General features: G+C 36.6%; 1 protein-coding gene across 1 annotated transcript in view; it reads right to left on the reverse strand.

The window, feature by feature from the left end:
- WWC2 (WW and C2 domain containing 2) overlaps positions 1–12,323 on the reverse strand; it is a 339,751-nt gene that overhangs the window by 119,303 nt on the left and 208,125 nt on the right. Inside the window, exons 3-4 of the mRNA XM_004389676.1 lie at positions 8,927–9,130; positions 7,993–8,069 (exon numbers count right to left, since the gene is read on the reverse strand). Of these exons, the coding sequence (XP_004389733.1) occupies positions 7,993–8,069; positions 8,927–9,130 (281 nt within the window). The remainder of the gene's footprint in view (positions 1–7,992; positions 8,070–8,926; positions 9,131–12,323) is intronic.

The raw sequence follows: 12,323 nt of genomic DNA on the forward strand, positions 1-12,323 counted from the left end.
TTTTTTTTTTACTGTTGTGCTTTAAGTGGAAGTTTACAATTCAAGTCAGTCTCTCATACAAAAATCTATACATACATTGTTACGTGACCCTGTTGCTCTCCCTATAATGTGACAGCACACTCCTCCTTTCGACCCCAGATTTCCCATGTCCCTTCAACCAGCTCCTGACCCTCTCTGCCTTCTCATCTCACCTCTGGACAGGAGCTGCCCATTTAGTCTCATGTATCTACTTGAGCCAAGAAGCACACTTTTCACGAGTATCATTTTATGTCCCATAGTCCAGTCTAATCTTTGTCTGAAGAGTTGGCCTCGGGAATGGTTTCAGTTTTGGGCCAACAGAGAGCCTGGGAGCCACTTTTTTTTTTAAAAATATATCATTACTTTCTCTCCTCATAATTTTCATGTTTTCCTCAACATTCTTGAGCATGCATAGAATATGTTTTAACATCCTTCCCTGCTAATTAAATCATATTTGACATTTCTTCTTATTGTTATGGGTCATTTTCTTGCTTCTTTGCATAGCTGACAATTTTTTAACAACTTTATTGATGTATAACTGATGCATAACAAACTAAACATGTTTAAGCTATAATTCTGATTATGTGTTGACATATGTATATACCCATTAAACCATCATCACAACCAAGATAATAAATGAATCTATCAATCCCCAAAAGCTTCCACATGCCCCTTGGCCATTCTTCCCTTCTCTCCCTCTCCACTCTGCTCATCCCAAACATGCCTGAAAATATTTCATTTGGCTATTCTAGTTTTGGCAGCCCCATGGGTTACAGACTAGAACTGCTCCACAGGGTTTTCTTGGCAGTAATCTTTATGGAAGCAGATCACTGGGCCTATCCTCTGTGGTGCCTTCTGGGTACATTCAAACACCAACCTTCAGGTTAGCAACCGATTACAAACCACTTGTGCCACCCACGCTCCTCGAGAAAATTTTTTATTAGATGCCAGACATTGTGAATTTTACATTATTTGATGCTAGATTTTGTTGTATTCCCTTAAAGAATGCTGGACTTTGTTCTAGCGCATGGTTAAAGTATTTTGGATCAATTTGATCCTTTCATGGTTTGCTTTTCATTTTTTAGGGTAGATCCAAAGCAATCTTTAATCTAAGGCTAATTTGGTCCCACTACTAAGGCACTATCCTTCAAAAGCCTCTACCCAATGACCCATTTATCACAAGGTCTCTCCATTCGGGCTGGTGGAAACATGAACTATTCCCAGCCATGTATGAGCTCTGAGAATTGTTTGTCCTACTGCTTTTCTTTCCCCAGCCTCATGGTACTTTATACCATATTTGCATAGTCCATATTCAGTCAAAGATTTGAGGAGATCCCTCTAGAAATCTCCACAACTTGCTCACTCTCATTGTCTCTTTCTCTGTGTCTCTGTAGCTCTCGCCTCTCCAGTATTCTTCCCCAAAATTCCAGTCACTTTCACCTCACTGAACTTTTTTGTTTTTGTCTCCTCAACTCAGGGATACATACCACAACAGTCTATATTTGAGTTCTTCCCCCTGTACTGCAGATGGTACAATCTTAGGTCTCACTTTGTCTTATTCCCTTCAATTAGGGATTACAGTCCTCTACTGACTATCGTCCAAAGTCTAAAAACAATTATTTTATAGATTCTGCTTAGTTTTCTAATTGACTACTGCCAGAGGGAAATTCTTGTAGGAGTTAATCTTTCATGGCAAGAGCAGGTATCAATAGAATTTTTAAAAATATTTTCATGTGATTCCCACAGCCTGAATTTTGGGCAGAGTATCTCTGCACTGGATCTATTTCATCAATATCTCCCCATATGTAAAGGCACACCATGAAAACTGGGACCAAATTTACTAATCTCAATTCACACAATTCTATTCCTCTGTATCTTGAAGGAGCTCTCTAAGTCTGGTTCTTTGATTAAGCAGAAGCTAACAGGAAGTCTACCATCCTCAGTTCTAGAAATAAATATGCATATGAAGAAGCTGAATATTACAAAATTGTATGAAATATAAATAGCTGTCTCATACTCTTGCTGCTTCACTGTCATGGCTTTAGGAGATCGACTCTCAAAAATTTAATGTCAACATGTTACGTTAATGAATTTATTGTGTGTATGTCAAGAAAAAGTATAAAAATATGGGTAAGTAGTAGTGTGAAGGAGCCCTGGTGGCGCACTTGTTAAGAGCTACAGCTGCTAATCAAAAGGTCGGCGGTTCGAATCCACCGGCCGCTCCTCAGAAACGCTATGGGGCAGTTCTACTCTGTCCTATAAGGTCGCTATGAGTTGGAATTGACTCAGTGGCAATGGGTTAGTGGTTTGAATATATTCATTATGATATCTTTATCTCATACAATTTCAAAAGCTTAATTCCCATGGCCTTCAAAAAATGAAGGTCTTATAGAATCATTTAAAAGTGATCATTTATGGATTATTATCCTGTCAATTCTATGTGCTTAGACTGTAAATTCTCTAATTGGAGGAGTTAATTTTATAAAAAGCCACAAGCATTATGGATATAAGTGTGGTGAGAATTAAAATGGAGAAGATGGGAAGCTGCAGTCAGAGAGATTGATATAGTGGTCTAGAGGAAGAAACTAAGTATCCTTTCCCCAACAACACACAGTCAATGAAGGATTTGTTTTGAAGTGTTATTTAGCTTGCAGTGCACTACCCTGCAAAGCTAGAAAAGGAAACCAAAATCATTAGAGAAAAGGAAAGAGAAACACAATTATGAAATCCATAAATGTGACTAAGTGTTATAGCTTTACCCTATGAGGTCTGAATATGCCTTCTGAAAACAGATACTACCATGAATTATAGTTATTTCAAGTTAGTAACATGCCATAGTAGAGATAACCCCAGTTCTTGCATTAAATAAAGTATTTCTCTTTCATTCTGTTTGTCTTATTCTTTCTTTTTGTTAGTGAACATAAGTCCTATTATTCTTAATTGCACTCAAAATTCACTAAGACTGTTGTACTATCTTCTAACCAACACAAATTCATTTCTGAAGATCCTAAAAGAATAACCATATCTAATACACAGCTTAGTATTGTGAATTAGCATAGACCATGGGCTAAGCTTTAAATGCAGTATCAAGTATAAAGATATCTCCATGTCTAGTCAAGAGACAATCCTTACTACAGCAATGTACATTCTCAAAAGTCCTATTTGTTTTCACTGGAGCACACTGAAATGATTTTTGCTATGTTAGATCAGTTGGTTAACATATCTCATATATATCTAAACTACTATATGTATACATAGTGGTTTAATTTTTTTTAAATGTGCTTTAAGTGAAAGTTTACAGTTCAAGTTAGTTTCTCATACAAAAGTTTATACAGTCATTGTTATGTGACCCTAGCTGCTCTCCATATAATGTGACAGCACATTCCTTCTTTCCACCTCGGATTTCCCGTGTCCATTCAACCAGCTCCTGTCCCTTTTTGCCTTCTCATTTCACCTCCGCACAGGAGCTGCCCATTTAGTCTCATGTATCCACTTGAGCTAAGAGGCACTCTCTTCCTGAGTATCATTTTATGTGTTACAGTCCAGTTTAATCTACGTCTGAAGAGTTGGGTTCGGGAATGGTTTCAGTTCCAGGCTAGAAGAGAGTCCGGGGGCCATGTCTTCCAGGGTCCCTCCAGTCTCAGTCAAACCATTAAGTCTGGTCTTTTTACTAGAATTTGAGTTCTGCACCCTACTAAGGTATCATATTTTGATGTACATATGAATTAATTAACTCTCTTCAGTTACAGACTAAGCCTTAAAATTCAACTGCCACTCTTTTAAATCTATGCCCAAGACTACATATAGGTTAGATTGTGGATGACTTTTCTAAGTCTATCACCTCTGCTAAAAATAATTCAAAGTGAATTCTTACTAACAATGTGTGAGTAAATGTATTTGAGAACACTTTTATTGGTACTAGTGCCTACTAACCAGCTATGTGATTTAGAGTAAGGTATAAGTTAACCAAAGAGGTCTTATTTTCCTTTTTTATAAAATTAAAAGTTGTATGGGAGCACATGCTATGGTGCTCAAGAAACATCTCAAATGCATTTGTATTTCTAAAGATTTCCTTTATACCTTGAACATTCTATTTTAGTTTAATAAACAATGGTAAAAGCTTAAATAAAAATTCATCAAAAATGTTCTCTACCAAATTTCACTTATTTGTAAACTTAGGCATAGATTTAGAAAAATGACAGTTGAATGTAAGATTTCGTTTGTATGAGATATTCTATCCCTACCTCTACCCCAAGATCCCAAGGTCTAAATATTTATTTATAAATCAATAAATTTTGTGGTAAAATTTTTGCATTCTTCTTCCTAAAATAAAATTCTCTGAAGTAATTAAACACGACCTCTAAAAGTTATAAGATTATCTTAATAAAAATAATTGATTTATTCATTTAACCATTTCAACAACTAGAAATAAGATGTAAGGAAAACACCATTATCCCCATCAACCACTGAGGAAACTGAAGGTCAATGATCACCAATACCATTATATAAAATAATATAAAAATATGTTTTAGACAGATGGTCTTAAATACATGGTTTCCAAGTACTTGACCCCTTGCTCTAATTCAGTAAAACAAATGAGATATACTTGTTAATATTATCACATCAAAATAATTAAGTATGAAATTAGTGTTTGGCTCTGCCTAAAAAATTGTTTCTGTGCCCAAAAGCACAGGCAAGTACTCTGAGACACCAAAGCAATGAAGAGATAGTTATACATGAGTTACTGTTGCTATGGCATTAATTTGTGAAAAGGATGTGCATACGCAGGCATTTATACAGTGAAGCCAAACTAAGGAGGGCCAGATTATCAAAGTCCATGAGACTCTGCCAAGTCACCCATCCACTTCCGGATCGCTGGAGCATTCTGGAAGTGCTGCCCAGCCAAAATGTGGACAAATACCAGGGTTAGGGAACCATCTGTTCCAAAGTGTTAAAACCGTGACACAACTCAAAACATCACGGTAACAACATAGACTACAAAGGCTAATTTGCTAAAGGAGAATTTCTGAACAGGCATTTACACTTCAGGAAGTGTTAAACAAGCACCCCTACACTAATGAAAGGGATGAAGAGAGTGTCACTTCTGACCCTTTATTACAGTTATTTACAAATGTCTTGTATCCTCTTCTTAAAAAAGCACCCGAGGGCATTTCTGTCTGACTCATCTTTGTGGTCCCTTAATGCTGAACATATAAATGAATAAATTTAACATAAGCCTGTGATATTAACAGCAAATTGAACTTGGCATAAAATAAGCTGTATCTAAGAGATGCTACACTTGTATTAGGAGACAGTTCAGGGGAATGTGGCCACTGGCGATCTCTATGATATCCCTGATTAAGATGGAGCCCCATTTTCCTCTAAATGTTATTTGTGTGAGATACTCTAAAATGTTTTTGTTTTTAAATTCCTCCCTAAGTTTGCATCTTTTCTAAAAAAGGATATAAATGGACAAACCAAAAGAGCCTATTGTGGTTATTCCATTTATAATGTGTCTTCCAAGGATAAGGGCTCTGAAGAACAAACTTAAATACAATTCAAAAGGCAGTAATCATAAATAATATCTTCCTTAGAAATTTACAGATTAATTGACTATTGGGGTTTATTAAGAGTAACTTTTGACAAAATATCTTCATATCCTTTTTTTTTTAGATAAGGTATCTAGCCTAGTAGATCACAGAAATGCAGAGACATGGTACAGAGAAAAAGTAGAAAAGCACTGGACAGACAATCATATGATACTCTCGAGAAATATATGGTGAAATATGTATGGATTGATAGAATACAGGGTCCATGATATCCCAGAGGGATCTCTATGGTAGAATGACACAGGACACTTGTATCAATGACTTCATAAATTAAATAAATCCAAGCTAAAGAGAAGTTTTACTTCCTTCCAGTGATTATAGACAAACTTTTTTTCATTTTCTTGATTGGAAAACAAATAGAAAAGTTGTGAGAAAAAAAGGAACTATTTGATGGCACTGGAGAACTACCATGGAAGCAAGGCTCTGTGTGTGAAAGATTCAAAAGATAATGGAAGCACAGAGTCACGACCACGCTTGGCACTGCTTCTTCTCTGGAGGCATCTGCCAGTCCAACAGAAAAACCAGAAAGCTGGGCAAATAGCAGTGACCAAGAGGCTGAGATTCAGAGAAGCCCTGGCAATCCCACAGAGCTGGGGGAGTGGGGGAGGCAGATGGGGAGAGATTTGCAGTTCGGGGCCCACAGAGCAAAAGCAGCTCTGGTAAAAGACATGAGGAGTTCAGCTGGGATTCTGAAGTGCTTTACCCCAAGAGAAAGGGTAAACTAGAACAGACCCATTCTCAGAAAAGGACTTAAGTCCATATTTCAGTCAGCTCAACCCGTGACTGGATTAAAATAAAGCCTGCCCTTGGCCTAACTGTCTAAAAGAAGCAGAAGTAAATCATCCAAAGTCTCAAATATTCTTTATACTTTTTCATACATAATGTTATGGTTCTGAATAAAAAATAAGGAGCTATAGAAAGTCAATTATTGACCAAAACCAAGAAAAAAAAACAGACCGAAGAATCTAACATATCAGAAATCTAGATACTGTATTAATCAAAACATAGAATTTTAAAATGACTGTAATTATTTTGTTCAAAAAATATATCAATGTGCAGAATTTAGGCAAGTAACTAGAAACAATAAAAAAGAATCAAACAGAAATTCTAGAACTGAGTATTACCCAGTGGAATTAAGCAGAAATCAGTAAAAAGATAAGAAAATCTCCAATTCTTTGAAAATTAAGCAATACACTCATATGAGAAACACAAAGGAAGCAAGAAAATATTTTGAACTAAATGATAATGAAAATACAAAACATTAATACTTGTGGGATACAGACAAAAGTCATATACAGAAAGAAATTTAGAGCTTTAAAGTGTAGATATCAGAAAATAAGGAGATGAAACTGTTTGGCGATATCCACTAAAGTTCATACTTCACCTGCTGACACAGCAATTGCACTCCTAGTTACATGCCCAACAAAAATGTGTACACATCTGCACCAACAGACACGTAGATAAAGGCATAATTTTTATAACTAGAAATTGGTTATTAAATTGCATCAATAGCAGAATAGTAAAACTAATGTACGTCAATAGTATAAAGGTTAAAGAATTTATGATATGTACACAAAAGTGGAAATCCGATACAGCAATAAACGTGAATGTGAATGTATCTTGAAATGTTGTTGAGCAAAAGAAGCCAGACATCAAATAACATACATTTGGTTTATACCATTTTAGTTACACAAATTTTAGAGCAGGCAAAAAATTAATTAATAGGGTGTGTGAAGCTAGTGTCGGCTTTAAGGGGAACAATGAGGGTAATAACCATGAGAGGACCCAACAGGGACTTCTGGGGTCATAGTCGTATCTACTGCATTACCTGGGTACTGGTTACATGAGTTTATTTACTTTTAGAACGCCAAAAATTAAGGATAAGTAAGTTCTAGCCTTAACAACAGTTTAGGCAAAAAGTTTTAGGATAAGGATCAGGAAACAAAGCCAAGTGAGGAACAACGAAGAATTGGCAAAGTCTGATCTAAAAAAGGAATGGCCTGGCGACACGAGTTGTGGGCGTCTTTAAATTTGGGGTAGTCTGATGAAAAAGCAACTAGGTCCTCTCTGAAACTGGAGTACGTAAGTTGCCATAACAAGGGAAAGTAAGTATCAAGACTCAAATTTCGATTCAATATACTAACTGCTCATAAAAAAAGCTGCCCAACAATGGACCATATCTCAATAACAAATACAATCCCGATCACAGAACTTGTTCAAAAAAAGATAGAAAGACCACCCATCAGGAATAAGTGGAAGAGCTTCATACACTGAATGGAGACAGAATATGACCACTAAAGCCCCTTCCACAACCTTCAGATTCTATGTATACATTCAATGCAGAACCACAATAAAATAACCTTACCCTTAATCGCGTAGTAGAGATCTCAGCTTTTAAAATATCGGGATCATATTTAGTACTGGATGAAGATCCTGAGAACACTTTTAAAGAGAAAAAAATTAAAAAATAACTATTTATAGTTGCGCAGTTCTTTCACTTAGAATTCACAAATTCTAAAACCAACAAGATTTATATGCTTTGTGAACATTTTCTTTTTATACTTCCTTTCATTACCATTCATCAGATCCTTATATATAAAAAGTAATCTTCAGATCTCTATAATTTTCTTAAAAAGTCAGAGAAAAGAGCAATGTCATAAAGACCCTGGTGCTTAATTTTCTTCTGGACTTTATACCTCTGTCCTTAGAGGACCATATTACGATACAGAGTATCGGGATAATACAGTTAATTATTCAAAAACTTCAACTTTAAGTAGAACTTCTGAGTCCATCATAACTGCTTCTTAAAACATGGCCAGTTCCAAATTATCTATTTATGGCATGAAGGAGAGAGAAATCAGCTCAGGTAGTAAACAGAAACTTTATTCTAGCTAATAGTTTCAGTCTCTTCCATTAAAAATACTGTTAAGAGTAGCAAGAAGAAAAATTATCTGCCTTGTCCTCAAAAGGTATAAGTTATTTCATAGATGAATAAAAGGCAATCAGGCAGGAAAAGATGGTATAAAAACCTGTTGCCGTCCAACTCGGAATCGACTCAATGGCAATGGATAATTAGATAGTTCATATCCCGAAATGGGGAAACTTTATCTGGAAGAGGGTTGAGGAGTGTTACTAAGAAATGGGCAGTGTGCCATCACCCTCTCTCATGGTACTGAGGGATTCTTCCAGGCTAGAAAAGAAAAGGACTCAAAAGTAAACTCCATGGAAATGCAAGTAGACTTCTATTGTCTACAAATAGGTCCCTATTTTGGAAGTCTGAATAACCACACTGTACTTACAGCTTGTGCGAGAACTTGACTTCTCCTTATAAGCATCGTTTAATCGTACATATTCATCCAGAGCCAAAGCCAGTCTTTGCTCCTTCACGTGGTACAGCTCCTTCTGTGTCCTAAGTGCATCCTGAGCCACTGAGAGATAGTCCTTGAGCATTTTCTCCTGTTCTCCTCTCCATTGTTTTCTTGGATCTTCTATCTGTGTGGTTTCTGAAAACACACAGAATAAACAACCTTATATATTTTCAACTAGCTTAAATCCTCGTATCCTCTAAGGAGTTTGTTAGCATTCCTAGAGTAACTTCTCTAGAAATTTGAGAGTTTTTGTTTTATTCTACCCAGTTCCCCTTTTCACTCTCTCACTCTAAATCCATCATATACAACGACGCTGCCAAAATGAGCTCCACAGCTATGATCAAGGCATCCCTCGCCAATGATTCTCTGGCTCCCTGGTGCCTACAGAACAAAAGCTGAATTATTTATGCCAGCAATCGAGGCCCTATATGACCAAACCCAACCTAATTCCTATGGCACAAACTTCCACCCACTTAATACAGGACTCTTGCCACACTGCCCTCTGTATCATCAGGCCTCAGTGTGGTCTGCAGACCAGCGCCAGTCCAGGAACTCTGTATTGTTTCAAAAGATACATATATAAATCAAGAGTATCCATTTTGAAAAGTTTGTAGCAGTTTGATACCATTGTTATGTATCTATTTAATCTAATAATAATATTTAGGCTTTTCTTTTATACAGCCATTTTTCTAGTAATTCATTTCTATTGCATTCTATAAAATTATCAGTCCATGATGGATTTGAAATTAGAAAACAAACAACAACAACAAAAAACCCAGGTCCTGGTTTGAGAAGAATGCCTTGGCCTAAGGCACTGGTTCTTGGTTCTGCAGTTTGGCACATTAGAATGACCTCAGAAGCTCTTTAAAAACCCCAGAGATTAAGCTGCAGCTCAGACCAATTACACTGTCTAAGGGTAGAGCCCAGGCACTGGTATATTTAAAAGGTGCTCAGAGGCTGAGAGCTGCTGCTCTGACACAAAGCTCAAATGCTCCATGAAGCTCCCTCTGTCACCTCACCTGCAAGTCATTTCTCCATCCTCTGTCCTTTACAGCAGTTCATACTCATTTCATAAAACTTAAAACATGTCACTGTGTGGGCAGTTATACTAGGAGCCGTGGTTCAGCACCAAGTAAAAGGAAGAGGAAAAAGTATACTATCATGTAGTATTTTATTTTATTTAAAAAGAGATAAACGTCTTCGTTTGCCAGATGTTGGTCAAAGGTTGGTTCAGACTGGCTGAGACATTCCTGTCTATGTGCAGACATGTACTAACCCTCTACTGTGAAGGATGGAGAAGTGGTTATCTCCCAGCACAGTGAGAGGTTAGCCTGGGAAAGGAAACAAAAAGGAAGCCTCTTGGGTGCTGACAACATTCTATTTCTTTCTCCTGTCACGATTACAGAGATATTCACTTTATAGATAATCTATGCACTTTTCCATATGTTGTATTTAACAATACAAATGTTTAAAGGTAAGACTAAAATAACTAAATTTAAAGGAGGGAAAGTTATGTTATGACTTAAGACCTTGTCTCCAGCAGAATACTACAAATGAGTATGGCCCACAACAACACATGCCAAATATAAAAACTGGATAACTTGGGAAAAATAGAAGTATTCTTTTAAAATAGACAATATATAAAGCTTGCTACAAAAAGTTATATAGAGAAAAAAAAACTACACTTGAAAATGGGCATGATGGAGTAAGTGGGCCCCCATAAACAAGAAAACTGAATAAAATATATGAAACAATGATTTTCAGCCATTGGACAATAGGTACCGCAGGACTGTGATTAATGAAAGAAGGACAGTAGTGCAAGGAGGGGGAACCTCAAGCAGAGGTCTTGCTGAGTTGAGGGGAGAGGGAGATCAGATTTCAGCAAGGCATGACAGCTGGAATTTGTACAGCAGAGTACAGGAGAAGATTTAAGGAGAGATGGCTCTAGATGTTTGCATGGGATTGTGTTGAGTCTGTAAGTGAATATTAAGCTGCACATGTGTAGGGGAAAATGCACAAGACCAGGCAAAGGACAAACGGGAGGCTATAAGCAGAAAAATTCCCTGCTACACAAAGGCTGGGAGAGATTCAAATTATGACCAGTCCGGGGTGGGTGGGGGGGACGACACACAGAGTGAACACCTAGGGCATCTAGTGGAGACTGCCGCAGAATCATACCTTAATAGTGGGGCTAAACAAGACAGAGTAATGGCTACTGAGCCTGCCTTCAAAAAGCTTTAAAACAAATATCTAAAGGATAAAGCTGATTAGCAAGTAATTTAACTGCCAGTCAGAACAAAGTATAATGCTTTTCAAAACCCACAAAATCTAGTATCCAACAATAACAAAAAATATACAATATCCAGCATCCAATATAAAATTGTTAGACATACCAAAAAGCACAAAAATATTACTCAGAATCAGAAGAAACATTAGTCAATAGAAACAGACCCAAAAATGATGAAATAAGCAGATTCTGGATAAAGGGGCCATTATATTCACGCAAATAATGAAAGAAAAACATGAACATAATGAGGAGAGAAATGAAAGACATTAACAACAACAACAACAACAACAAACTAAACAGGAATATAAAGGTGAAAAACACAATGTCTGAAATAAAAAATGCACTGGGTAGGATCAGCTATAGATTAAACATTCCAAAATATCAGGGAACGTGAAGACAAAGCAAGAGAAATTATTCAAGCAGAAGCAAAGAGAAAAAGAAAAGATTGAAAAAATTAACAGTAATAGTTACTTACAGGACAATATGAAGTACTCTAACAGATGTGTAATGGTAATCCCAAAAAGATACAAGGAGAGAGGGGGCCAAGTGAACATATTAGAAAAAATAACAGAAAAAACATCCAAATTTGATGAAAGCTATAAACCCAGAGCTCCAAGAAGCTCAACAAACCTCAAGAAAGAGAAAAACCAAGAAAACCATGCCAAAGCATATCATAATCAAATTGCTGAATACCAGGGATAAAGAGAGAATGTTTAAACAGCTAAAGAATATATATATACACACACACATACATACACATATTACATACGGAAAAATGAAGATAACGACGACTACAGCCTTCACGTCAGAAACTGTGCGCCAGAAAGCAGTGATATGACATGTTTAAAGTGCTAAAAATGATTCTGCCATCCTGGAATTCCATAGCCAGTAAAATTATCCTTTAAAAATGAAATCAAAGTCAGAGTTTTTTTAAGACCCACAAAAGCTCAGAAAAATTGCTGCCAACAGACTTACACTACAAGAAATTATTAAAGTAAGTTCTTCAGGTGGAAGGAAAAACTACACCAGATGGAAAGTGGA

The sequence above is a fragment of the Trichechus manatus genome, unplaced genomic scaffold (assembly GCF_000243295.1).
Source record: "Trichechus manatus latirostris isolate Lorelei unplaced genomic scaffold, TriManLat1.0 scaffold00254, whole genome shotgun sequence".
Classification (NCBI taxonomy): domain Eukaryota; kingdom Metazoa; phylum Chordata; class Mammalia; order Sirenia; family Trichechidae; genus Trichechus; species Trichechus manatus.